Source organism: Pungitius pungitius, chromosome 6 (assembly GCF_949316345.1).
Source record: "Pungitius pungitius chromosome 6, fPunPun2.1, whole genome shotgun sequence".
In the NCBI taxonomy this organism is placed as follows: Eukaryota; Metazoa; Chordata; class Actinopteri; order Perciformes; family Gasterosteidae; genus Pungitius; species Pungitius pungitius.
The window spans coordinates 19,217,260-19,244,892 of record NC_084905.1 but is presented as its reverse complement, the minus strand read 5'-3'; the positions used below and the strand labels follow the sequence as shown (position 1 = coordinate 19,244,892).

At 44.2% G+C, this 27,633-nt stretch overlaps 4 protein-coding genes across 4 annotated transcripts; all 4 read left to right on the top strand.

Annotated features, from left to right (window-relative positions):
• The first annotated feature begins 6,272 nt into the window (after positions 1-6,272).
• On the top strand, positions 6,273-7,821 carry LOC119196571 (interferon-induced transmembrane protein 1-like). Its single transcript, XM_037452366.2, has 2 exons — positions 6,273-6,520; positions 6,920-7,821. The coding sequence occupies exons 1-2, from the start codon at positions 6,299-6,301 to the stop codon at positions 7,118-7,120; spliced, it is 423 nt and encodes a 140-aa protein (XP_037308263.2). The 5' UTR covers positions 6,273-6,298; the 3' UTR covers positions 7,121-7,821.
• Positions 7,822-10,741: 2,920 nt separating this feature from the next.
• On the top strand, positions 10,742-12,440 carry LOC119195982 (interferon-induced transmembrane protein 1-like). The gene is made up of 2 exons (XM_037451340.2): positions 10,742-11,029; positions 11,399-12,440. The coding sequence occupies exons 1-2, from the start codon at positions 10,808-10,810 to the stop codon at positions 11,615-11,617; spliced, it is 441 nt and encodes a 146-aa protein (XP_037307237.2). The 5' UTR covers positions 10,742-10,807; the 3' UTR covers positions 11,618-12,440.
• Positions 12,441-14,783: 2,343 nt separating this feature from the next.
• LOC119196572 (interferon-induced transmembrane protein 5-like) lies at positions 14,784-16,147 on the top strand. Its single transcript, XM_037452367.2, has 2 exons — positions 14,784-14,987; positions 15,926-16,147. Exons 1-2 carry the CDS (start codon positions 14,784-14,786, stop codon positions 16,145-16,147), a joined length of 426 nt encoding a protein of 141 aa, XP_037308264.1.
• A 3,549-nt stretch (positions 16,148-19,696) lies between these two features.
• On the top strand, positions 19,697-25,924 carry LOC119196567 (uncharacterized oxidoreductase YjmC-like). The gene is made up of 11 exons (XM_037452362.2): positions 19,697-19,836; positions 22,894-23,042; positions 23,157-23,345; positions 23,425-23,486; positions 23,617-23,670; positions 23,755-23,853; positions 24,030-24,165; positions 24,292-24,410; positions 24,917-25,012; positions 25,101-25,211; positions 25,391-25,924. The coding sequence occupies exons 1-11, from the start codon at positions 19,829-19,831 to the stop codon at positions 25,454-25,456; spliced, it is 1,089 nt and encodes a 362-aa protein (XP_037308259.1). The 5' UTR covers positions 19,697-19,828; the 3' UTR covers positions 25,457-25,924.
• Positions 25,925-27,633: the final 1,709 nt, after the last annotated feature.

The window sequence follows — 27,633 nt, the reverse complement described above, 5'->3', positions numbered from 1 at the left end:
GCAATAACGAAAGCATTAGTCAAATGTAAATAACACACGCATGCAATGACGCACAGTATTTATAGATCCTTCTTAGTCAAATCAACTACAGCTAGGGGCATCAGGACATAAACATAAAACCACGTGTAATTGGTATTTGAAAGGATATTTATTTTAGAATCAGACACACAAACACACTCGCGCATGAAAGGGGTCGGGGCTTAACTCCATAAAAACAGTACCGTTTCCGCCATCCACCATTTAACTGACCACCAGTTCTGCTTTACACTTGTTAACTCACCTTAAGGAAAAAAAAAAAAGACAGTATGTCTGTGCAGTGTGTGTCGGCTGAACCCCTGAAAGTGACTTAACCAATTGAACCCAGGTGAAGAACCACTGAACTAGGTGGCCCAGCAGCAATAGCAGTGTCCATAGCAACTACCATAACAACGGTAAAAAAAACCATTGCATTCCCACGCATTCCTAAAGACACCAATGGAATCGAAGCAGACCCACGTGGGGTAGAGCGCCAGCTTCCCCGGCCAGTAAAAGGAGGAAACGAGAAATGACGCTCCCCTCCGAGGGTGAAGACCAAAAGTGCCCCCCCCATGAAATAGGAGCCTGAAAAGGAAGGGGATGTTTTGAAAGAGACACACACATGCGCTAAGCGTTTAGCATTCGAAAATCCCACGGAATTATGCATTCTTTCATTGAAAACTCATAAAAACAAGGCAATTTATGATTGAAAAGTCATAATGTGATTCAAGGGCTTGGTTTTGGTTGGTGATTAGTATGAGGGGCCGTTTAGGACTTAACTACTGAGACACTCTCACACACACTACTGAGACACTCTCAGATCCGTGCCGCCACCTGAGTGTCCGAGTTGGGGAAGGAGAGAATTAGTTGGGTGTCGTCGGCATAGCTGTAGAAAAACCATGCAAGCCAATGACGGAGCCAAGAGAGTTGGTGTAGATTGAGAAGAGGAGGGGACCCAGGACGGAGCCCTGAGGAACTCCAGTAGTAAGAGGACAAGGTTCCGACACTGATCCTCCCCAAGTTACCCGAGAGGTGTGGCCGTCAAGGTAGGATGAGAGAAGAGAGAGCGCGGAACCTGTGACACCAAGTTCCTGAAGGGTCGGAGATAAGGATCTGGTGGTTTACTGTGTCGAATGCTGCAGAAAGGTCCAGAAGGATGAGGACGGAGGAGAGAGAGGCGGCTCTAGCAGCGTAGAGTTGCTCCGAGACAGCGAGGAGAGCCGTTTCTGTGGAATGGCCCGCCTTGAAGGCTGACTGATGGGGGTCAAGGAGGTTGTTACGGTGGAGATAGGAGGAGAGTTGGCGGCTTGGTTAGAGGTTACCAAGGTTATAAAGAGGTTACCAAGGTAAGAACTTTGTTAGGAGACAGGGGTGTGAAACAGGGAAGCGAGGGCGATAGAAGTGAAGTCTGTGGGATACAGTTGGAAGGAGGTGGGTTGGAGAAGGAGGAGCGTATGTCAGCTATTTTTTTGTTAAAGTAGGTGACAAAGTCTCCTGGAAGAAGGGGGGAGGAGGACTGGGGGGTTCGAGGAGGTTAGTGAAGATAGTTTTTTGGGGGGTTGGAAAATGAGGACTCAATTCTGGAGAAAGCGCTTTTTGCGGCAGAGATGGAGGCAGAAAAAGAGGAGAGAAGCGACTGAAACGCATGCAGGTCGTCAGGTTGTTTGTATTTACGCCATTTCTTTTCGGATGCTCGCAGAGTGGCTCTCACAGCACGCACCGGTTCAGACAACCACGGAGCCGGAGGGGATCTGCCAGCCCGTCGAGTCCTGTGGCTGTTATAATGGTAGGGGAAACACTGTATCGACACGCATGCTATATGACTTAAACAAATTAAAAAAAAAATCCCTTTGTGTTCATTTCTAAAACCTCGCATTAAGACACACATCACTTTATTTAAGACGCCGCGCTACTTGCAGGTCGCTGCGTAATGCCAGATTCTCAATAAAGTTAGAAAAAAACGGAAAACCCATGGTCAGTTTATATCTCTATGTGGAAATGCACTTATTGTACGTCGCTTTGGATAAAAGCGTCAGCTAAATGACATGTAATGTAATGTCAGGAAGATACTCATTTAACGTTACATGGATTTTGCATGAGGAGAATCCTAATTTGATTTTTGCAATTTCAAACCCCAGTCACCTACGCTACATTAAAGAGCTAAAAACTGTCAACGTGCTAAATATAATTTGCAGCATCACATGTTGAAAAACAACAGTAACCGAGCATCACGTTGTGGTTGAATTGTGAAATGCAACTATTGACAGCGGTCTGTTTGGCCTCCAGGTGGCGCTCCAAACTACTATCCGAACAGCTTCAGTGCCCCAGAGGACCAGCCCCGGTTTGTGGAGTCAAAGTTCAAGGTGTCTCCAGATGTGGGGCGTTACAACAGCGCAGATGAAGACAATTTTACACAGGTAACAATATCCTTGCACTCTTGTGCGTTACATATGACACATTCACCCCCCTCCTAAGGAGGGCCACTTGCTCATGGTAATATCTTTAGTTTTACACAGTTAATGTTTGCAAAGCAAGCACTTGATTCACAACAATATAAACTCCTCTAAAGATGGTGTTCACCTAGTCTGCAAAATTAATTATAAAAATGTACTCTCCAGTAATGGCCTCCATTTTTCTTCAAACCAAAATGCAAACCGGTTATTATTTCGACATTGTGACCCCGGTTCTTTGTTTGTGAAGACTGCAGTCGATTTAGTCATTAGAGGATTGATGCCTTGTATGTTCTGCATAGTGCTTCCATCTTGCAGTTCAGTTTCATTCTTTGTTAAGTTTCTATTCAGCCATTGGTTTCCTGTTTCTGCTCTCAGCAGTGCTTCTTTCCCACACGTAGACTAATCTGTGGCGCACCGCCACGTATTCAACACCGGCCGCCACACATTGCGTTTGGCGTATTATTTTTTTTTACCGCTATTTAAATTACCACTGTATTCGTTCAGCTGTATTTTCTTTCCTTGGTCTCCTTGGGCGGAAAATAACTGTCAAAATTCGAGAGTGCAAATCAGGTTGATGCGCGTAAATTCGAACATCCGGGAGCAAATGTCCGTCTCGCAATCTACCATCGTGACTGGCTCCGCCGCCTTACTGTTTAATAACAGTTTAGCAGTCAGCATGAATCACACACAGAAATCCAAATAAATGCTGTTTCAACCCGCTCATTATTATGAGTATTACTTCATGTTCTTTTCATTCTTCATCCCTGTATGACCAGGTCGTCGACTTACTTTGTGCTTTGCTGCAGGTTCGCACCTTCTACACGGAGGTCCTGAACGAAGAGGAGCGCCAGAGACTTTGCCAGAACATGGCAGGGGCCCTGAAGGGAGCCCAGCTCTTCATCCAAAAACGCATGGTGAGTCCAAAATGACCTTTTTAAACTCTAAACTCATAAAACTCTTTTTCACTTTACAGTCATGTACATTTACATCCTCATTTGACCTTTAAATAACGGCACATATCCACGGGGCTATTGCACGAAACCAGGATAAGGGTTTAAGCCGGGACATTCAGGTTATCCTGGATTCATTTACCTGCTCCAGACCAGGCTAACAGTCTGGCTAAGATTAATCCTGCTGTCTCACGTGTTAAATCAGCTGCCGCTCTGATCCGAAACAAACGTGTTTAACAGTTATTCTGTTCAGTTCTCTAAAAGTTTTAGGATTTCTTTTTATTAACATCCATTACTTGTCACTATTGCTGTCACCAGTTTGATTTTGAGAAATATGCCGAGTGCGTATTCTCCATTTCTTCATCAGTAAATCTGTGATGGATACCGTGGTCTATTAAAGAAAGCCGTGGACGCGCACTTATCCCAGCTATGTGCACCTGGATTGACTTGGCTCCCCCTTCTCAACCGGTTAAGCAGCGACGAGCAGATCACACTAAGTGAAGCTGCTACTTTTTATCTTATCCTGGACATCTTTATTCTACTTTTGTGCAATACCCCCCTGCACTGGTAAGCTTTATCACGAAACAACAGCATGTGGCTTTCTCTGCGTGCCTGTGCACAGGAACAATTGGTTTTGTGGGTTTTTTTTATTTTTTAAACACGATACTTGAAAGGCCTTAGAAAAACTTTGTTATACATTTAAAAAAAAGTTTTTAGTGTAGTATTTCTCTACAATAATCAGTTGAGCAATAACACCAATATATCATTTTTTTTCTTCTTTTTTCTTCTCAACACAAAAACAAAAGCCGTGTGCTTTGTCTGGTCCCTGTCGGTCTAAATCCAGATGTTGACATCAATTGCAACTAATGAGGAGAACTAAAAGTGATCAAATAATCTGCAGCTTATGGTAAGCTGACTTTTGTCCAATCTGATGGTCTGATTGTTCATTCAGGTTGAGAACTTGAAGGCAGTCCATGCGGACTATGCAAACCAGGTTCAGGCCCTTCTGAACCAGAACAATGCGGAGGAGAAGAAGGTAAACACGTTTCCTCTAAGGTCCAACGCAGTGTTTTTCCCCCCATTTGTCCATCCAGTCGCTACTTTGACTCAATGTCCCCAACATTCATGTGACATGTTAACTTTGTTTTTTATTTCTCTCCCTTTTCTACTTTGTCACAGAACACAGGTGTGCATGTCTACAGCCGTCCAGCAGCCTCGGCCATTGCCGCGCCCTCCAAGATGTGATTACTTTAACTTCTACCTTTATAGCACATAAAGACTAATTGCAATCATTATACATTTTTTTGCAATGTGGTTTGGCTGCATTTAACACAAACAACTGCTGTTGATTACAATGAAAAGTGCTAATTGTGTCCATTAATTACTCAGGGTTTGTGTGTATCACTACGCTATTATGAACCAACTCTTTTCTTTGCCAGAAGAAGAAAACAAACCCAGCGATTCAAAATGTCTTGTCAACATTAATCATCAGTCTGGGTTGAAATTTGTAAAATACCTTGATGTAATGCATCGTCATCTCACGGCTGGGCTAATTTTACTGCTTTATTCCACCACGAGCAATGATCAGTTTTCATAATTTGGATGATTGTCATTGGTTAAAACAGTTCCTGTTCTACTTTTATTATTTTCTCTGTTTACGTATCTAGTGGGATATGCAGATGATAAAAAGCATTGTTGAAGATGAGCCTTCATTTCCATTAGAACTACAACAATAGTGCCTTTTTGTGGACTAAAACAACCAAATACAAGAACAAGAATGACTTACAGTTTGATGTGCTTGTTTTCAACATGTCTTCATATGCAGCAAGAGACTATCAATAGTAACGCTAATGATCAAACATGTAACCTTACAGTAAATATACATTGATTGAGTACTGATCTTAAATTGGACTAAAATAAATAATTATTTAATCTGGTTTAAGTGCATGTTACAAAATCCTGACAAACTTTGTAGTGGTGTTTTAATTTCTGGCTAAAAGATACAATTTTGTGTAGTTTGAGACCACAAAGATCCAGAACAGGATGTAAACTATCAAAGGTCTGACTGTCTGTAACTGACGTTACTTTAATGTTGTGGACCGTGTCGAGTGCCTGTATTAATGAATAAACTTATGATCAAAGTTCATAAGCAGCTTTCATTTGTCTTCATTTATTTTTTGTCATAAATCATAGTAGTTTGTTTGTAGTTTAAAACATGGCATTGAGTAAATGCCTTATAAAAGTCCCAGAAGAAAAGAATTCCACATGTGATAGTATGGTATATTAAAAAAAAAACCCGTCACAGCAGAAAAGTCTACGTAGATTTCGTTTTTTTGCAAAGAAAACAATCCTCGTACGTCAAAGGTTCCGTATGTATTAAAATACCTCATGAAATGCTGTCTACACTCAGGTGGCAGACTGCTGATAATGTTAATGGTGTTGCTGCCACTATGACCTGTGCCGATATGTAATTGTAGTTTAATTAAATACTTTGTAAATATTTGATTTTGGGATTAAGACTTCAAACAGTGGAGTAATAGTACTCCACTGGTATGAGTAGTATGAGTACTATAATATGAGTACCACTATATGAGCTATAGAATAGTCATAAAAAGTTGTACAAATTAGTATTATTAAATACATGTAAATTATATTGAATTTTTTTAATATATATATATAATATGATCTGCAGGACGCCACACTTTTCTTTTTTATGTGGTGTTAAAACCATCCTTTGAATTGAAATTAACGTGGTGAACAAAAGACACCAGAAACGATACTTACGGGGGCAGTTTAGTTCTTGCGCAACGTCCCGGTGAGTTGCTTTTCTTGCACACCTTCCTGCGACCTGCACTCAGAACCACAGTGGAGCTGACAGCGATGGACCCTCCGTGTTACCCGACTGAGAGTGTTGCATTGCAGGGGAGGAATGAGGGGTACCCTGGACCGTCTGCAGGACTGAGGGCGGTTCAGTACACCTCAGTGAACATGGCCCCGGAGGCCCCGGAGGCCCCCAAGGACCACGTCATCTGGTCAATCTTCAACTTGATCTACTGCAATCCCTTCTGCCTCGGACTAGCAGCTCTCATCTTCTCTATCAAGGTGACTCTCTTTCATGGGGGATCTTCTACTATGTCCTATAAAAAACTAAACGAATATTTGAAAAAGTTTTTTTTTCTATTTTAAAGAAATAAGAAAGTCTAAAATAAAAGTTTAAGCATTTTCTTTATTATGAAACTAATTTAGACCACAATGAAAATCACGCAGACCACTCGAAGGTGACAAGTAATCTGTTAGATTTTATATATCATGGGTTTAGTTTTTAAAATGGAAAACCTTTTCTCGGGAAACAGAGCAGAGAAAGTCGTGTCATTTCCAAAGTAAAATGAAAGCAGACATTATACGACTGGTCTTGGGCTCTGTGATGGTGGTTTACGGCCCCGTGAGCTCGAGCATTACTATGAATCCACTTCTTAAATCCATGTGCTTTGGTCCTTCCAGGCCAGAGACCGGAAGGTGGCTGGAGATATGAATGGTGCCCGACACCACGGCTCCACCGCTCGCTGCCTCAACATCTGGGGCACAGTGCTGGTATCCATCTCCCTGCTTATTCTCATCATCATAAGCATCGTCATTGCCTCAAATGTGGGCAGAATTATCAGCCAGGGGACTACGGGATACAATTACAATTACAGAGGTTAGATGACGCTGTGGCTGAAGGATGCTTTCGATTTTGTTACTTGTGGCACACTTTGTATTGTAACCCTTTCAAAGTTTTTTTTTTGTTGCTTGTATGAGGTAAAACACATTCTTTTCATCCGTTTCTGTTACAAAAGTCTGAAAGTTTCCTTAATAAATATCTGTATTGTAATACCAGAATGTTTTTTGATTTCGATTTCTTGTCAGCAAGACATTTGCCTTAGCAATTGTTTCCAAAAGAAAAGATAACTTCAATAAATATGTGTATAACTTTAAAATGTGTATGTGAGATTTTTTCCGCTAACAAAAAGATTTTAGTTGTCTTCATATGGCAAAGATTTAGCAATCTCCATAGACTAATGTGCCAAATAACCACACCCTATTTGTCTGCACTTAAGTTTGGATGCCAGACCGTTGAGATTTCTTTGTGATAAGGTGTCGCAACTTCCCTTTGGTGTTACAAAAGTCTAAAACCAACTTAAGTTTCCTTAATAACTATCTGTATTGTAATGCCAGAACATGTTTTTTTATTTGGATTTCCTGTTGGCAAGACATTTGTTTTAGCAAAATAAAATAAAAATGTCTGCTTTATAACTTTAAAATGTGTGTGTAATAAAAACATTTTGGCTGTCCTTTTTTCCATAATGTGTGTTTTTTATTTTATATTTTCAATGGTGCTGATTTCAAGCAAAGTACCCATACCCAAAGGGGAACCTGGAAGACGAGGGGTTAACTTCAGATTAACTTGTATTTGCATATTTTTAACATGCAGGCTCTGAGCAGAGAGACAGCAGCTCTTTCAGCCACAGTCAGCGCCACAGAGGAGCAGCTGAGAGCTGAAGTCTCCTTCATGAACCACTACAAGGCTGCAGTGGAAAGAGTCCCGCAGCGCCCCCTGCTGGAGGACCACCAGCTGCCATCAAGAGCTCTGATAGACAAGGCCCCAACACTTGGGCAAACTGACTTACAACATCTGGAACAAGATGAAGGAGACGGTCTCTAATGCGTCGGAAAAAATCATGGTCATGAAATGCTTTTACTTCTAAACAAATGATACATAGCTTATCTCCCCAAAACATTGACTGTAATTAATTCAAAATGTGTATATCTCAATTCCCTAACATATATATATATATATACGTATGGTTCACTCCTCTTCTAATCATTAAGGGAGAAATGCTATACAGTTAACAATTTTATAAAAACAAATTATATTTTTGTTAAAATCTAAATGAACATGGCAAAAATGGAGCGTTTTGAGGAAATGTGTCTAAAAAATTAAAAACATATTGCAATAACGAAAGCATTAGTCAAATGTAAATAATACACGCATGCAATGACGCACAGTATTTATAGATCCTTCTTAGTCAAATCAACTACAGCCAGGGGCATCAGGACATAAACATAAAACCACGTGTAATTGGTATTTGAAAGGATATTTATTTTAGAATCAGACACACAAACACACTCGCGCATGAAAGGAGGCGGGGCTTAACTCGGTGGCTTTTCTCCGTAAAAACAGTACCGTTTCCGCAATCCACCATCGAACTAACCACTAGTTCTGCTTTACACTTGTTAACTCGCCTTAAGGAAAATACGAATAGACATTATTTTTTTAAGCCGTGGCTCACTTGACCGCAGTGTGTGTCCTCTGAACCCCTGAGAGTGACTCAGCCGATCAAACCCAGGCAGGGCTGGACTGGGACAAAAAAAGGGCCCTGGCATTTTTGCTCAGACCGGCCCACCACAATCGTTCGGACAAAACCACCAACCAGTACACTATCCTTGCGGTCCCTGTAGACATGCATATCTACTGTTCCGTTCCCCAAAAACCCATACAAAGCTGAGAACTACTGTGCCATGGACCAGTTTACGGTTGCAAGTACAGGTTACTTTGTTTTAAAGGGATAGTTCACCCAAAAATGAAAATTGTGTCATTATTTACTCACCATCAAGTTGTCTCAAACCTGTATGATTTTTTTATTCTGCTAAGCACAAAGAAAGATATTTTAAAGAATGTCGGCAATCAGACAGTTGATGGACCCCATTGACTTCCATAGTAGGAAAAAAAATACTATTTTGCCCATAAATCGGGATGTCCCCGAACTCCCGGTTGTTGTGAAGTTGTGACGCATCAGACCAGTGTGCGCGCGGGTGAGAGTTGTCCTATCTGTGGATATGAGCAGTGAGGCTGGCCGTCGACCCCCCCCCACCGTCGACCGCTAGCACCCCCCGTCAGCCCCTGTCAGTCCCTGATTTGGGGTTGGGAGAGTTGGCAACCCTATGTTTCTGCAACATGTCGTCAGGTACTGTAGTAGTTTTGACAACTGAAGCAACAGCACTAAACATGTCGGTTATTTTTGAACATGTTGAGGCATCAACCTCTAGATTTTTTTTTCTTTGGCCCGCAATTTCTTCGCACCCCCCTTGCTCTTGTGTTTTTGTTTCTCCATCCTGATGAACAGATTTCTTTCTGGCTCTGAGCCACTGAATGCATCTGACTGACACACGGAGAGGGAGGGGGGTGGAGCCTGCTAAGTGATGATTGGGCCAGCCCAGTGTCAGTATGGAAAATGAACCAATGGGCCGCTGTCCCTGCTTTATGGGCCAGTCAAAAGCAAAAAAATAAAAAATAAAAAATTGTATAGGCCTATTGACCGGCCCCCACGTGCCTCGGCCCGGTCCAAAAAACACCAATGGAATCGAGCCAGACCCAGAACTCATACAAATATGGCAATTTATGATTGAAAGTCATAATGTGATTCGAGTGCTTGGTGTTGGTTTTGGTTGGCGATTAGTGCCTTTTTACCGTAACGCACCCAGTAGAAGTGCATTTAAAAAAAAAAATGCGGTCCACAGTCAAAGGCGTTGCATTCCCACGCTTTCATAAAGAGACACTAAAACCTTCGAAGAAACTAATAAACGGAAGGTCTTCTACATTCTTTGATCGAAGGTGATGAAAATATAATCCATACTTCTCACTAGAAATGCCATCGAAATGCATACAAATGCTGATGCTTTCCTAAAATATTGTGTTTTTCACAGGTAATAGGCCGACAGTCCGCCATTTTCTTTTTTTAGCTGAGGTAAACTCTATAGTCACGTGACCTGGTTGCAAGGCAATGTAAATGAACAGGCCAAAAAACGTAAAACCGAAAATTGTGACAGTTTTGTCTTGTGGACCAACGTAGCTATTACACATTATGCTGTAAGACTGGGTTGATTATTCACATTATAGTACCCTAACATTTGTAATAACAAGGATACATTTTCAGTAAAGTATGTCTTAAAAAACATCATGTCAGATTTGCATGCCAGACTGATAATGATTTAGATTTCCTGTCCTCATGACCTCTGCCGATATGTAGTTGTTGTACTTTACTTTACTTAATAAATTGTTTATTTCAAGTATAAAGATTTTGATGTCAAACAAATATTGTGCTTACAAGCACAGCATTTGTCTGCACTTGAGTTCGGATGCCAGACCGTTGAGATTTCTTTGTGATAAGGTGTCGCAACTTTCCTTTGGATCCAAATGAATCCCGAATGGAAACTTGGTGAAGAAAAGACTCCAGAAAGAGAAACGATACTTACGGGGGCGGTTTAGTTCTTGCGCAACGTCCCGGTGAGTTGCTTTTCTTGCACACCTTCTTTCCACCTGCACTCAGAACCACAGTGGAGCTGACAGCGATGGATCCTCCGTGTTACCAGACTGGGAGTGTTGCATTGAAGGGGAGGAATGAGGGGTACCCTGGACCGCCTGCAGGACCGAGTGGGGTGCAGTACACCTCAGTGAACATGGCCCCGGAGGCCCCGGAGGCCCCCAAGGACCACGTCATCTGGTCAATCTTCAACTTGATCTACTGCAATCCCTTCTGCCTCGGACTAACAGCTCTCATCTTCTCTATCAAGGTGACTCTCTTTCATGGGGAATCTTCTACTATGTCCTATAAAAAACTAAACGAATATTCTAAAAAGTAGTTTTTCTATTTTGAAGAAATAAGAAAGTCTAAAATAAAAGTTTAAGCATTTTCTTTATTATGAAACTAATTTAGACCAGGATGAGAATGACGCAGACCACTCGAAGGTGACAAGTAATCTGTTAGATTTTATATATCATGGGTTTAGTTTTAAAATGGAAAACCTTTTCTCGGGAGAGAAAGTCGTTTAAGCAGACATTATACGACTGGTCTTGGGCTCTGTGATGGTGGTTTACGGCCCCGTGAGCTCGAGCATTACTATGAATCCACTTCTTAAATCCATGTGCTTTGGTCCTTCCAGGCCAGAGACCGGAAGGTGGCTGGAGATATGAATGGTGCCCGACACTACGGCTCCACGGCTCGCTGCCTCAACATCTGGGCCACAGTGCTGGTATCCATCTCCCTGCTTATTCTCATCATCATAAGCATCGTCATTGCCTCACACGTGATCGGAATTATCACCAGCTTTAACGAGAATCAGAGATCCAATGTCAATTACAATGTCAATTACAGAGGCTAGATGACGCTGTGGCTAACGGATGCTTTCGGTTTTGTTACTCGTTGCATACTATGAAACTCTTTCAAGGTTTTTTTCGTTGCTTATATGAGGTAAAACAGATTCTTTTCATCCGTTTCTGTTACAAAAGTCTGAAAGTTTACTTAATAAATATCTGTATTGTAATACCAGAATGTTTTTTGATTTTGATTTCTTGTCAGCAAGACATTTGCCTTAGCAATTGTTTCGAAAAGAAAAGATAACTTCAATAAATATGTGTATAACTTTAAAATGTGTATGTGAGATTTTTTCCGCTAACAAAAAGATTTAAAGTTGTCTTCATATGGCAAAGATTTAGCAATCTCCATAGACCAATGTGCCAAATAACCACACCCTATTTGTCTGCACTTGAGTTTGGATGCGAGACCGTTGAGATTTCTTTGTGATAAGGTGTCGCAACTTTCCTTTGGAACCAAATGAATCCCGAATGGAAACTTGGGGAACAAAAGACACCAGAAAGAGAAACGATACTTACAGGGGCAGTTTAGTTCTTGCGCAACTTCCCGGAGATATGAATGGTGCCCGACACTACGGCTCCACGGCTCGCTGCCTCAACATCTGGGCCACAGTGCTGTTAGCCATCTCCTTCCTTGCTTTTATCAGTTTAGGCGTCGTTGGGGTGATCGTCTTGGCCACCAACATTAACAGGAATCACAGATTCAATTACAATTTCAATGTCCAAGGCTAGATGATTTGGCCAAGCGATGCTTTACGTTTTGTGATTTACACTCGTGGCCCACTTTGTAACCTTTAGTCTTCAATGTTTTTCTCAATAAATTGTTTTAAAACTTTTGTGTGATATGTGTGAGAGGTTTAGGATGTCTAAAGGGAGTATTTTCCTGTGTTTTTATATTTTCAAGCCTAATAACTATATATATATGGTTATTTATAACGATATTATATTATATATATACTGTATATATATGCTAATAACTACACTTTTAATCCCAACTGCCGTAAATATAATTTATAGTGATGTTTATGAATTTAACTGTTGTTAATAAATTATTTAACATCTAATTTATATATATAAATTATAAATGAATTATTAATTTAATTTAGACGTTAAATAATTTATTAACAACAGTTAAATTCATATATATATATATGAGTATGAGTAGTTTATTTAATATAGGCCCATATAATACATATATATAGTAAACACACTTCTCGGAAGCGGGAAGTGCTAAGGACCACCCTGTTACGTCATTCCTACGGTAGCCCGGGTGGCAGGAATAACGACAAACATCAACACGTGACCAAATACACAAACTGACTAAGACAACTAGAGGTGCACTTAAGACACCCGTAAAGGGAAGGCTGTGGTCCGTCATATGCAGATGAATACATGCTTTGAACTGTGTCAGTGTGAAAACTAGTGTAAGGATTCATGTTGATCGAATTCTCCGCTCCTCTCGTCAATCGTCACTTCTCGTTGGTCTTTCTAAATACAAAAATAAATACAGAAGCTTCATCGAACCAGAAACGACTTTGTTTTTTCAAATAACCCTATGTATGAAAAAAAATAATTTGACGTAACCGGAACACGTGCCGTCGAATTTAGTGTTATGTTACTATAATAATGGGTTGTGTTAAGGTCGTGATCGTGTAGCAGAGTGGCGCAGCGGAAGCGTGCTGGGCCCATAACCCAGAGGTCGATGGATCGAAACCATCCTCTGCTATCTTTTGCTTCTTCACTTATGTTTTGCTTTTCTTTGTTTTTCGCAAAACAAAATATGTGTATAGCGTGAAAATGCAAGTGTTGTTGTTTTTTTTTACATTCTTTACACACACATCGGCATTTGATTCCACCGGGAAAGAGTGCTATTTGGCTCCGTCGCGCTTTGCCACACGTTTCAAAAACTAGAAGAAGAGACGTGTGCACGTGCTACTGTGCTGCAGGTACGTCCCCCTAATTTATTTACTCTCGAAGGCATTTAGCCTTTTGAATGGAAGTCAATAATTCCAAATCGAGTGGGAGATACATTGTGTTTAAAGTAACCATCTTTAAATTAACAACCGAAAATCGTTTGAGCAACTCTCTGTTCATTTTATACAAGACGTTTTAAGTGGGAATAGGAGTGTTTTAGATTCCCAAGAATGAAACCAGGTAGAATTCTACTTCATTTGAAGAATTTTGACTCTTCTCAGCATTCTAATAATAAACTCGTAATTTGATCTTCTCCAAAGACACTGCATCAATGCTCTTTTTCAACCTTAGTTTATACTCATTTTCCCCACCGTGTTTTAAAATGACACGTTTCTAAAGTAAGTAGAGTAAGTATCTCCAAATGGAACAATAAAAACTCCTCACTGACATTTAATCTCACGTTCTTCACATCCTGGATGTTTAAGTCTCCAACGTCTTCCTGGAGTCACCCCGACTGAGGACAATTGTGAGATTATGAATAATGAATTATTTTTATAACAGAGTAAATTTGAAATGCCCGTCGAGCCTCTCCTGCCTTGTAGAAAGAAAGATTCTGGGCTGCCACTAATAATAGTGTCCAATATCAATAAATGCGATGGTTTCATATGATGAAAGCTTTTTTTTATCATTCATTATTCTTCTGGAAGGACATTTATCTGACCTTTTAGGCTTAAGATCAAATAAAATCCAGACCGGAAGATCTCTTGTAACTGTGGACACAAAAGCTTGATGGAATTTCACCTCTTAGCCGACTAAGAGACCACTCTCCTCGTCGCCTTTAAGGCCTCGGAACCCGACCTCCACTTGTCCTCTGCTATACCTCCGTCCAACTCCAGCACCAGGACCTTCAGGGGAGCTGAGGAGGAGGGTCATTTGGGGGAAGAGGCTTTCAAAACTGCTCCCGTGTCTCTGTGAGCTGTCTCTGTCTCTGTCTTCTGTCCCACACCGCTTTCTGCGTCTCCGTATCTCTATTTCAGTCCCTCTCGGGCCTGACCGCGTAATGACAGACCTGGTGTATGTTGAAGGACCCTGCCCATGCGTCCTCCTCCTGTCGCCTCCCCCTTCAGCCGGCCTTTATAAGCCTCTCGTGAAGGAGAGGGCGGTGGGGGGTCACTGCAGCTCACACAGGCTTCTGGACATTTTTTTTTTTTTTTCCTTCTTCGAAAAAAAACGCGGATCTTCCAAAACCGAACGCTGACCATGGACAACCACTCGTACAACTTCCCCTCGGACTGCACGCCGCTCACCAACTGCAAGTCGGCCCGCAAGCCGGCCGGCTCCACCGTGGTGAACATGGACGCCGGCAACAGCCCTCCCCGCGACTATCTGGTGTGGTCGCTGTGCAACACCTTGTACGTGAACTTCTGCTGCCTGGGGTTCATGGCGCTCGTCTACTCCATCAAGGTGAGGTGCTCTTTCTTTTATTTTTTATTTTTTTTAAAATGTTGTTTGTTTTAAGTTTTGCGTCACGCAGTTAAGTTGCGTTTTCATGAATCCCCCGAGAAAGAAAGTGAGGTGTCAGAGGGAAGAAGACGATAGAAGAACGACAAGACGCCCCACGTTACAGGGGCCACACTTATTAAATGTTGACTGGATTCCAAAAGGTTTTTCCGAGGTGCCAGATTGTCAGTGGAGCCATGAAAACAAGCAGAAAACGGTCCGTTTCATTACAGTGGGCAGCTTGTTATTGTTGCAGGCCGGAGAGACGCGGCACGCCGCTTTCGCCGCAGGAATGAGCTGTGGAGCCAAAAAGGAACAAACAAACAAACAAACAAAAAAACAGTTTCTTGCTCAAAGACAACACAAAGATCCTTGAAAGGGTTCCTCTGAGCAAAGCAGGGTTTTGGACAAACGACGTGACGTGACCTGAGTGGAAAAAGGGGGGTTTGCAGCCTGTCGGCGTTGGGGCGCAGCTCTGAATCAAAGGCTCAAATTATAGACAGCGACCGGCCCGCCCCCTGGGGTTAAAAACGGTGTAATTGGCGTCTTCTCAATGGGCGAAATTAGAGAGCGCTCGAGAAAGACTTCCAAAATAATACGGATGCACTTAGAGGCGGCTCAAGGACTTCATAACCTACTCCTAACCTACCAAACCCTCGAATCACTCAGTGTGGGGGGGAGGGGGGTGGGGGGGGGAAGAAAGTGGAACTATGGCAGAAGCTGGCGTGAACTGCTGTAAACAAAGACTCGACTGAAGAAGTCATAACATGCCGGTGCCCTCGTCCTCTCACGGTTTACCCTACAAAACGGGTTCAGACACAAAGTGCATTTTTACCCTTTATGTAACTCTGTGTGTGTGTGTGTGTGTGTGTGTGTGTGTGTGTGTGTGTGCCTCCATGTAGGCCAGGGACCAGAAGACTCAGGGCAACCTGCAGCTGGCCCAGGAGTGTTCAGACAAGGCCAAGTGGTACAACATCCTGGCGGGCGGCTGGAACCTGCTGATCCCCCTCCTGGCCGTGGGCCTGCTCGTCCTCCTGCTCGTCCACCTGGGCTCCTCCCAGGGCTCTTTCGACTTTTTCGGGGAGGACGGCTTCCAAAACTTCATGAAGCTGTTTAGCTGGTAGACGGAAGGTCAAATGGGGGGGGGGGGGGGGGGGGGGCGATGGAAGAAGAAGAAAAAAAAGAGAGAGAGAGAGAGGAAAGAAATCAACACACATTGGGTCTCAAAGTGGAAACAACCCTCACAAACAGGGGTGTGGCTATTCAGCAGATGAGGGCCGACACATTTTCAGCCAATTCAATGCGAAAAAAAAATGAAATCTACAGCAGCTGAAATCCATTCAGCACTCGACTAATAAAAGTGGTGAGAGTGGCAGGAGTCTTTTATTACAAGAAGGTCACCGGTTCTAATGCCGGTATCGTAAATTCTGGCCCATGAAACAGGTCACAGAGATAAAAAAGAGCAGGATGAAACATAATACTCTGACCCGGACCTCTGAGCGAGAGCAAAGGATGGCGTTCAGCCTCAGTAGAAACGTGTGTCGTCAGAGACCTGAAATGGAAAGGTACGGAGAGATGGAGCCGCTCTGGGTCCTTTCGTTGTTATTTATTGTATTTATGGTTGAACGGTAGTTTTGATGACAGCTAAAATGACCTCCAGTCAGGGTGGAAGGAGCAGAGAGAACAGAGAGTCTTAACATTCACCTCCCTTCGCCGCTTATTTATCTTTTTTCAGCAGCTTTTTACCTCTTGTGATAACATACATCTGTTTTAGTCATTTTACATGTATTCCTAGTGGTATTTTGTGTTTTGCTTTAATTTTCCATCAGCGTATTGCTGACCATTTGTAAAGGAGCTAAATAAACTGTCTCAGTATTGCCTTAATTATAACAAACTGGCTTCAAATCTTTCTCACATACAATCACTTTCTTTAAAGAAAGATCAACACACAAATTCACGGTCGGGTTCTTTTTTTTTCAGATCCATCGTCCACTAATGAGCACGTTTACAATAAATCCTTTTGGGCGTGGATTCTGGTCCGAGGCCTTGGGGCGAAGGCGTCGTTTTTTTTTTTTCTTCCATCCCAGCTGTGAGCCTGCGGCCGGCCGTACCAAAATATACACAGAGCATCCCGATTTAGGGGGTTTGAGTGTGGCCCTCGTTCGCAAAAAGGCAGGGCCGCCCGCCCCAGGCTGACCAATGCAGAGGAGGCAGCAGCGACGTGTGAGGCCCGGCAGACCCACCACATCCTTTCCATTTCCCTATCGGCTTTCAGTGTGACCGCCTTATTGCAGATGTCACGGCGCACGTTTAGGGGAAGGCTTTCCATGCGATTGAGCAATGCAGCGACTAAAGTCTGTCCTCCTGCTCCTCAGGGGCCCAACGTCTTTGATGACTTGGGGTGACCTCCCATCGTATTAGCAGCCCCTCCTTTGCTCGCAACTTTTATATATAAGCACCCAAATGACAGCCTCCGGCTTTCCAACTTGCTATTTTTCCTCCTGCGGTCCGAGCTTAAAGGCTCCCAGATGTTTGAGCTTTGGAGCTGGCGCAGCAGAAGGGAGGAAGGCGCCAACTCCTCGCTGCTCTTTTTGTAGGAGCTTCTCGCTACAGCGGAGGCAAGGGGAAGACAGGCAGGAGGAACACGCACACTTGACACGACGTGAATCAGGTTCATCAAACCTTTTCAACCGTCTTTAAAACGTGTTTCACCCAAAAGTAAAGTCAAAGAGGAAAAGGAGTTTTATCAAAAATGAATAATAGGGCTTGTTTGTTCCATTTTGATGGAACACAATGCGTATTAGCTTAATGACATATGAACAATCAACATTTCTGGGCAGCAGGGTAGTAAATGTATAATTTTAAACACTTTAAACGCACGTACAAACTGAATCCTTTGAGGTGCAGTGTGTAGGATGAAGCGCCCCCTGGTGGTGAGGTTGCAATGGTGGTCAACGAGAAAAAACTAATTACTAAATATTTCTAAATAAACTAATTGGTATTTAACAAATAGTCCACGTTGAACAAAACACAGTACTTCTTAATTTCAGTACACAATGCAATACACAACAAATAATGTTATAGTCAATCTGCCAGAAGATCCTCCAAAATGCTACATGACGTTCCTCTAATTTAGTAATTAGAGGAACGTCATGTATCATCATCTAATTTAGCACGCAGAACCGAACACACTGCTGACTCTTTGCTTCATCACCAACACTGCACACAAGATGGTGCAATGGTGCAGGAGGGGAAACCACCCAGAGCGTTTGTTGTTGCACTCAGTTAGGACGTCTCATTTTAAGAATTTTCACATTTTTCCTATAAAAAAGGTAAACAGAGACCTAAATGCGGCATTAATGCAAAGGCCAAAAAAGGCCCAAAAGTCCCCCAAAAATACATGAATTGTACTGCAAAGGTTCCAGAAATATCTAAAGCATATTTCATGTCAACCTGGGCAGAACAGCGTGTTGGAAACATACACAGCTGCACACTTAAACACATGTATTCAGGGTTTTTTCCACTGAAACATTCAATGCACAAACAAACACATGAACACAGACATTTTAATCTTTCCTCACCCTAGTATCTAAGGTTGCTTGAAGGCCCTTTCTTTAAACAGTTGTAGTTTAGATATGCTGATAATTACAAGAGTGCAGTGAATCATGATGCACGTAGTTTGGTATCATTTGTGTGAGGTATGTGCTGCTACCCATTTAAATGAGATGATTTCTTTGAATGGAGACACTGAGAAAGATTGTGGAGGTGTGAGACGTTCCTTGCTTCGCGGCTCGATGCCGTCTCACATGAGTGAAATGTGTTTTCTTTTGATAATGGCTGGCTGCGTAGTAGTTAAACCGGTTTGCCGAGTTGGGGTTCCAAGTCCTTTCAAAGGCAAGTTTGAGCAAAACATGATCCAAAAAAAAACAAACCCTACATGCTGAACTGCTACTGCTTTGGTGCCAAATGACTCAAATCTGAGAGATTGTGTTCGTACCGTCTTGTTCCTGCCATGCGAGGGAGAGAAGGTCCATGTGTTCATCTGGCACAGCTGAACTAACACACTGTACTTTAAGGGAGATATGCATTGCATTATACATTTGTAAAATGCGTTATTTGTGAATATAGCAAATACTGTTGTAAATAACAACAGCCTTATTCTGAAGTTTGCCATAGAAAGCAACTTACAGTAAGTCTATGTAATTACTATAATATTGCTTCATGTCTTCCACTGCTGCTCAGTCATTATCTTTCTCCAACTGAGCCAGCAGCAGAATTTTAGAAGCCTGAGAAACCAAAAGCATATAATTACCTGAAAGGTAAATCTTTGTGAAAAGGACTGTGTGTTCATGTGCTGAATCAACCCTCTGTACCGCGTGTCACTTACATAACTGACTACACCTTAGTTTGAAGCTGTGCTCCCACTGGTCCCGACGCGCACCACAGACCTGGAAATAAGCAGCTTTTATTTTGGTAAATCATTACATTATAATGATATTTATTATGAATCGATGCGCAGCGGGTAAATGAGGAAGCCGTTTTCCTTGTTTGTAGTAAATCAATCAATAACCGTGTTATTATCAGTCAGCGGGCGAACACGTGCGCTCCGGGAGGCCGGCACGTGCGTCGTCACGCCGTGTGCAAGAAGAAACTCCCACCCCCCCCCCCCCCCCCCCCCCCTCCCGCAACACGCCCACGCACTTGTGATGGATACAGCATCGAGCGACTTTCTTTCTTTACCGCGTCGAGGTTCCGAAGAGGAGGTTTGATCCGACAGCAGGAGCAGAAGCAGCGGAACCGCCACCATGACCAGGTGAGTGCTCCCCTGGGCCCTTGGCCCGCGGGGGGGGGCGGGCGGGAAGGGGGGTGCTGAGACGCGTGTTTTGTTTTTTTTGCAGAAGTGAAACGTCACCCGTGACTTTTGCGAAGTTAAGCAAAAGTTGACAGCGCACAGTTCACTTAAAAAGTCACTGTGCTGGGAATAAGGTGCGTTGTTTGACCCCGTATTTCAGAGGCGTTTCTGTGGATTAACGCCTCCTGTGCGCACTACCAGAAAAGCACGTTTATTTGTTTATTTCCTCATCTGAAGAAAGGGGAACATTTCATTTTTCGTTTCCTGTGCATAATTTTGACTTTTAAAAGAGCCGTGAAATACATTTCCGATACTTTACTTACCTTTTTTGTTCATGTGCACGTCGTGCAGATGTTCGCTACCACGTCCGCTTGCGTGGAGATTTCAAGTGGCCTCCCTTGTAGAGCAAGAAGTGTCCGATAAACACTCACCATCGGTTCCACGCATTTTAATGGATTCTCAAATTCCATTTCATCTGCGTGCAGTTGATGAAAGCACCAAAATGTACAGTTATGTGGTTCTTCTTCCATTGTTTTCTTCATGTAATGGAGAGCGTTCACGCCTCTGAGACACGTGCACGTCCCAGTGAACTTGTAACATGGACCATGTGTAAGAAGCACCGGCCCCCCTTTCACCTTCATACGGTCTAAAGATAATTCAGTCCAAGCCAGATTATGAGCGGCGATGCTTGTTCTAAGTTAAAATATGTACATGCATAGACCACAGCAGCTCTTTAGTGCATGCTTGGAATGCCACGGGTAACGTCCCTGACTGTGAACAAACACTAGGGGCCCCTCCGTGTGACCTTGAGACATTCTGACCGACGGTGACGAATCGCAGGAAGTCAAACTCCCCATGTGAAGGTTTTCCTCTCATTCCCGACGCCTCACTCCTCCGGGAAATGTATGACGGGTTTAGTACTTCACCCATTCACACCTGTATTCATACACCGGTGGCAGGAGCTGGGGGACAAGTGTCCTTCCCAAGGACACGCCCGGCATGCAGGTTAGATCAAACCTCTGATTGGGCGGCTCTAATTTCCACCCCCCCCCGCCCCCCCCTCTGTCACGTACAGAGTTTATATCGTCTGTACGTGACCGTGGCGCCCGTTAAACGGTCCGCATTGGTCCCCTCGAGGAAGAGGGCCTGCAGGAGAAGGTCAACAGGTGGAGATCTGTTCATTAAATAGTTCCTATTCCCTCGTGCACATCGAGTTTTAGGTTTCTGCACTAACTTTGTTGACATGAAAACAAAGAAAGCCGGTAAATCGCGTTGATATCCCTTCATGACGCATTAGTTTGTGTTCATTTGCAGCTCCTTACACCATAACTACTAAGCATTGGAATGGTTGGACATTTTTGGAATTAAATTGGACGTGTAATCTACGCGTGCATCTATGTGTGTCGTTTGTCTCCTGTCATATATAACATATAATATACCAAAAGGTTGGACAGTCCGCCCTACTTCGTGTCAAGTACAGTTTTTGGTTTTGCAGCCTTTAGTGCAGAACATACTGTTCTCCTGTAGAGGAAATGAGGCCCTCACAGGTTCCCCACGGACCAAGTCTGGACTCACTTACCGAGCATTCCAAAACTTTCCGTTCTGCAACAACTCGATACACCCCGCCCCAAAACTCTCCGAGGTGCAGAAGAACAGCCGACCTGTGTCAGTTATTGGTTTTTTTTGTTGTTGAGCAGGACACACTGTTCTTCTGGGGAGGAACTGAGAATCCAATAAACATGAGGCCCATCCAAGTGACCCTGCAGACCAAATATGGAGTCACTTACCAAGCATTCCTAAACCTCCCGGGTCTGCAACAACCGAATACCACAAAGCACAATGAAGGAAACTAGGGAAGTTCAAGAGAATGAAGGAAGGAAGACAACATAACCGTTTCAGTTTTGCAGACTCTAAAGATAAATCTCTTCTTCATTGGTCATGTGTGTCGTAATCTCTATTGTTCAACATCTGGAAAAGTGCTTTTGAGGACCGTTTAGCAGATAACTGAGTTGTTTGGAAGACATCCTTAGTTGTTTTTTAGTTGTGAATTTACAGAGAAAATCACATGCATGCTTCCAAACCCCTCGAAGAAAAAAACATCTGAACTTTACACTTAGAAAATCTTCAGATGAACAACACAATGGCCGTGTCTGTTCTATGACCTTTAGAAATGCAAGTCCTTCATCACCCGGTTCGAATGTCTGCAGCTCACTGCGACCTCACTGCGCCACTGGAGTCAACTCTTTGAATCCGGCGTCTGAATAACGGAGCGTGTGCTTTTTATTCGGTCATGTCTTTAAGTGAAAAGCATGCGACATTCACTTTCGACCCATTTGAACGAATCTCATCAGAACCGCTCCGTGACATTTAAAAGGCATGAAATCAAACATCTCACCGTGCCGTAGTCCGCGCCCCCCTCCCGGACAGACACACAGCGATTATCGCAGTGGCCCCCGAGGGGCCTTTGAGCATGTGACCGTGCCTTTTAATGTGCATGACGTGGCAAAACATCTCTCACGTGAAGTCCTGCCGTTTCTTATTTTCAAACAGCTCAAAATGTCCTCGTAAAGTCAACGGCTTTGCTTGCGGCATGTGTGGGGGGGGGGGCCTCCTCTGTGTGCAGCGACAAGATAACGTAATTACTACATAGCTTTAGTGGGACTGACAACAGCTATTTGTTTTCAGATTGTGAAATCGCTGTTGCAACCGTGGACTTTGGAATGATGTCGTGCTATCCGATGAAATGTGGGGCAAAAAAGAGACTTTGGCCCTGGCTTTGACAGCATTGTGACAGCGTGCTGTTGGTTTAGTAGTTGTTGTTGTTTCTTCTGGCTCTGAACGTCGTTTTTGATTTGCAACAACAAGTTGGTGTTTCTCAACACTTGAGTGTGCAAAGTCCAGCATTAAAAAGCACTCTTTTTATTTTAACATTATCACTTCTCGCCACCACGATCTGACTAATCGCCCGATGGAAATGCACCTCTGATCCGATGGACCGTACCTTCTCGCTCCCTGCAGATGCCTGATTAGCAAGTCGGAGGTGCAGGGCTTCGTCGAGCGGTGCATGACCAGCGTGGGCACCAAGCCGCACCACGCCCGCAGCCTGGCAGAGGTGCTGGTGGAGGGAGACCACCGCGGCCACTACAGCCACGGACTCAACCGGATGGGTCAGTGGGGCCGCTTGGGGCGGTCTGCACTCCTGAGACCTCCTTTCGTTTTTTGACCTTCAATCACATCGATTCAAATGGGGCGATCATTTGCTCCCTTGTGCCCCTCGCCAGACATGTACGTGAAGGACGTCCAGACCGGAATCTGCGCCAAGGACGGCGAGCCGGTGGTGGAGAAGGAGAGCGCCGCCACGGCATTGGTGGACGGGCGGAACCTCCTGGGTCCTGTGGTGGGAAACTTCTGCATGAACCTGGCCATTAAGAAGGCCAAAGAGGCCGGCATCGGCTGGGTGGTGGCACACGGTGAGCGCGCAATCCCAGTCGCTTATGAAAGGTGACTGCAGATGAAAGTGGAGTGAACTGTGAATGTTTGCTATCTCAGGCTCCAACCATTACGGCATCGCCGGGTACTACGCGATGCAAGCTCTGAAGGAAAACATGATTGTGAGTGAAAGTCGACTGCTTTTTTTTGTTCATTTATTCGTGTGAAAGGCCACGTGTTAAGTGATCAAGGTGCTGTATTGCTTCCCTCAAACGGTGTTCATCGCAGCGTCTAACAGTGTGACCTTTACAGGGCATGTCGTTCACCAACACGTCCCCGCTGGTGGTCCCCACGCGCGGCAAAGAGGTGAAAATGTGATCCGCCCCGCAGACCAAACAGAATAGATCATTCCGCACGGAACCTCTGGGTCTCACTCTGTGCTCTTTGCAGTGCACCCTGGGCACCAACCCCATCAGCGTGGCGGCGCCGGCCAAAGACGGAGACAGCTTTGTTCTGGATATGGCCACATCCGCTGTAGCACTTGGGAAGGTGAGCACATGTGACACATCTGGGATGCCTTTTCGTGCAGGAAGTAACTCAATATCCGGAGACCGAATGTCAGTGAATCTGACATAAAAGCATCGTGCCCCCCCCCCCCTGAAAACCTTCAGAAGCACAATCCTTGGGAAACCCCTGAAAGACGGAGCATGTTTTCCCGTGCACAGGTGGAGCTCCACGAGCGACGTGGAGACACCATCCCCGAGGGCTGGGGCTGTGACGCTGGGGGCAAGCTGACCACCGACCCCAAGGAGGTCCTGAGCGGAGGAGGACTGGTGCCCATCGGCGGGAGTGAAGCCACAGGTAACACGCGTGGTTGGTGGGGGGGGGGAGGCTGGTCGTGTTTTTAGGGGGCGATGCGCTGTGAGGGGAGGGCTCGCATCGCGTGTGCCTCACCGGGTTTGTGCGTCTGCGCCGCTGTGTCCTCAGGAGGCTACAAAGGCTTCGGTCTGGGGATGATGGTGGAGGTGTTCTGTGGCATCTTGGCCGGGGCCCAGTACAGCAAACACGTCCGCACGTGGAAAGTAACCGATCGCGTGGCCAACCTGGTACGTTGCTCATTTATTTGTTTTTTTAGAGAGCATATTAACCCAATCATAAAAAACGAATAGGTCCTCGGGTCTTATTACTTGTGGAATGAGAAAAGGGGTGAAGAGGATTTCCTGCTGCACAGCTGCATCTGCATGTACAAAGGGGGAAATAATTGCTACTTGCACACATGAATATGTTGTCTGTAGCTCACTGTGGACTTTCTCAGCGTGTCCAGTTCAAATGAAAAAATGCAACCCGCTCCGTTCCTTCTGGTCAAACCGTCTAAACACCCCTGCAGTTGGAGCTTGTGACTGACGAGGCCCCACGCTGCTGATTAAATCAAACGCTGGACTAGATAGCATGGAGCCGGTGAAAGGATTAAACTCTCTGTCACAAACAGCCGTCGCGTCTTTGACGGACGCCGTTATCTGAGCGATAGGGTTGCGATCAATGAGTCTGACGGGGGCCCCGTTGGCCTCGGCTCACCTCGCAGTGTTGGTCACTGCCGGTTTTGTACTTTCAGGGTCAGTGTTTCGTGGCGATCAACCCGGAGAACTTTGCCCCCGGGTTCAGCGATAGGATGTCGGACCTCCTGTCCATCCACAGGGGGATGGAGCCTGTGAGTAGATCAATAAAGACCCGAGTGACGATGGCCGGTGTGATTGTTTTCATATAAAAGAATCGGAACGTGATGTCGTTTGTCTCAGGCGGACTCCGGCTCTCCGGTTCTGACCGCCGGAGATCCAGAGAGGATTAACATGAAGAAGTGTGAGGAGATGGGAGGGATCCCCTACCACATCAATGTCATCAACTACATGGTGAGAATGAATGTGCCCACCGGACAGATTCATTTCCATGTGTGTCAAGCTTGTCATAGGAAACTTTTTAAAAATAACTTTTTCTTTACAAAGAGGATGTATTGCTCATTTAAACACATTTTGCAAATACACCTAATAACCAATGGGGGTTGAATAATTATGGCATTCTACTTCTGCAGAACGAATGTGCCAAGAGAGTCGGCGTGACCCCTCTGCTGCCGTGTGACAAGGTCATCTCCAACTAGTGCGTCCAGCCGGGATCCTCTTCTACGGCCATCAACTAAAGGCTTCAAGTTCTCATGGAGCTAATTCCAAATGCGCCCTTGCACACATTGCATGTGTTGACAATCTAATTTCATTCATTGTTAAAGTTTTCTTTTCTTAAGGGACTTACTTTTTTTCAGTCTGAAGATACTGGAACCCAATGTTTATGTTGATATGACTTCAAATATCCTGGATTTCTTATAGCAAAATGTGTTTACTCGTTGTGTGACCAGCTGGGAGCGGGTAAACAAAGAGAGGTGCTAAGCTAAAGTGGTTTTGAGTTGTTATTAACACTTGACTTGTTGTTATTACAGTTGTAATGCACACAAATATGTTTTTTAACCATTTTAAAATGAGACATTTGGTTTATAAAGTTCATGTTTGAAACACTATTCCAATGTGCCTTATTCAATAAAAGCCTAATAAACCAAAATGTTTTTAATCTTAAACGCCTCGTGTCGTCTGAATTCAGAGGATCATGTAGTGATGTTTTTTGATGCTTCGTTTATTATTGAGTCGGTGATTGACAACACCAGATATTATTTATCTATTTATTATTTAGGGTTTTATTGAAAAAGTGAACATACATGTGCTCACCACTTTTCATTCTTTTAATGGCTGAGGAAGAAAATCTTTTAACGCCGTAGTTTCCAAAACATCAGGTAATAACTTGCAGGTAATGGGTTTGTTTTGTAACTGTTTCTAGTCGATGCTCAAGTAAATTCTGTAGATTCGTGCAATGAAACAGTTTGCACTTTCATATTGAATTCAACAGTTCCATAAAGTTCACTTTATCTTGCAGGTCTGACTTCTCACCACTAGATGGAGACACAGTGTTAATAATCTTCTGTTTTGGCTGCGTCACTCTGTCATAAACGCTTTTATGAATTTCTATACACATGTTGTTGGTTTTTTTTATTTAAGCAGCAACTTTTTTATTTTAGAAATTCATATATATATATATATTCTGTTGATTTTGCGATGTTGATGAAAAAAATTCTAATTGAATAATGCCCGAATATATTTTATAGCATTAAGTATCACCATCACACCTTAAAGACCAGTGCACATGCTGGATTATAATTCCTATTATAGATATTGATTTTTATATACATATGAGTGTGTACAGAGAGCAAAACAAATATTCAGTATCAGGTTCTTCTGAGTGAAATACATTAGGCCGAAGCAGCACATTTGATAACGAAGGAAAGGCCTCTTCTGGAGCCGCAAGGCACCGGGGGCCACTGCCCAGCAACAGATGCCCAGATCAGAACCCTAATCTCCCCCATGCCAAAAGTCCTGGCACCGGGCCCCGGACCCTGGATGTCCCGTTAACACTCGGCCGGCCGCAAACAAAAGAGGAGAAATCAACAAATCAATGGTCTTTCAGCCCCGCCGAGGGAGGGGGGGAAAGGAGGTGGGATGGCTAAATGAGTGCCGGTCCGGGCCAGGTCTGCGAGTGCTTATGACGGGAGATTAGGTCTGATCTTGGAGGGGGGGGGGGGGGGGGGGGGTGCTGGTTGGAGGGCTCCGCCCGAGTCCAAGGATTAAGGGGCCGATTCAATCACTCTTTATGGGGCAGACTCGGAGGTGTGTGCATGGATGGATAGATGGATTTTTTTGGGGGGGGTCTAATCTGTCCTGGCCTTGGCTCGGTGCCCTTGCGCGGATTAGACGTGGCCCCCGAGAGCAGGGCCGCTGTCTAGGATTAAGCAGGTGTTTTCCTTTGTGGTGCTGAGGGGGGGGGGTCAGTCCATCACTCCATCACTCCATCACTCACCAAACGGGCAAATCATGAAGTGAGCGGCTACTACTGACGGAGGGGAGACACCGGAAAGGCAGGACGTGTGTGTGTGTGTGTGGATCCGTGCTGGTTCTGGACACCTGAAGCTGCTTCGGGATGAGCGTACGAGCCACATGTGCAGGAGACTAGATTAGACTAAATTAGGCAGGGGAGAGCGACACCGAAACCAAGTTCTGAAGTGATTGCGAGCAGTGACGCACTGTTGAAGCTGATCAGTGATCAGTGACTGTGGCTGTGAAGCTGCAGTGAAGCTGCAGTGAAGCTGCAGTGCAGCGAGGATCCGCCGGTGCAGAAGATTAGTGCTGCCGCGGCTGCTGGTGGAGGCCACTGGTGGACACTTTCACGCCGTGTGGG

What these genes read in the sequence shown, in the direction of transcription:
- LOC119196572 (XM_037452367.2), top strand. Translation starts at nt 14,784, where the DNA reads ATGGACAACCACTCGTACAACTTCCCCTCGGACTGCACGCCGCTCACC. An exon ending in CGCTCGTCTACTCCATCAAG is followed by an intron (nt 14,988 to 15,925) that starts GTGAGGTGCTCT and finishes GCCTCCATGTAG; the next exon opens with GCCAGGGACCAGAAGACTCA.
- LOC119196571 (XM_037452366.2), top strand. Translation starts at nt 6,299, where the DNA reads ATGGACCCTCCGTGTTACCCGACTGAGAGTGTTGCATTGCAGGGGAGG. An exon ending in CTCTCATCTTCTCTATCAAG is followed by an intron (nt 6,521 to 6,919) that starts GTGACTCTCTTT and finishes TGGTCCTTCCAG; the next exon opens with GCCAGAGACCGGAAGGTGGC.
- LOC119195982 (XM_037451340.2), top strand. Translation starts at nt 10,808, where the DNA reads ATGGATCCTCCGTGTTACCAGACTGGGAGTGTTGCATTGAAGGGGAGG. An exon ending in CTCTCATCTTCTCTATCAAG is followed by an intron (nt 11,030 to 11,398) that starts GTGACTCTCTTT and finishes TGGTCCTTCCAG; the next exon opens with GCCAGAGACCGGAAGGTGGC.
- LOC119196567 (XM_037452362.2), top strand. An exon ending in CCACGGACTCAACCGGATGG is followed by an intron (nt 23,043 to 23,156) that starts GTCAGTGGGGCC and finishes GCCCCTCGCCAG; the next exon opens with ACATGTACGTGAAGGACGTC. An exon ending in TCCCCACGCGCGGCAAAGAG is followed by an intron (nt 23,671 to 23,754) that starts GTGAAAATGTGA and finishes TGCTCTTTGCAG; the next exon opens with TGCACCCTGGGCACCAACCC.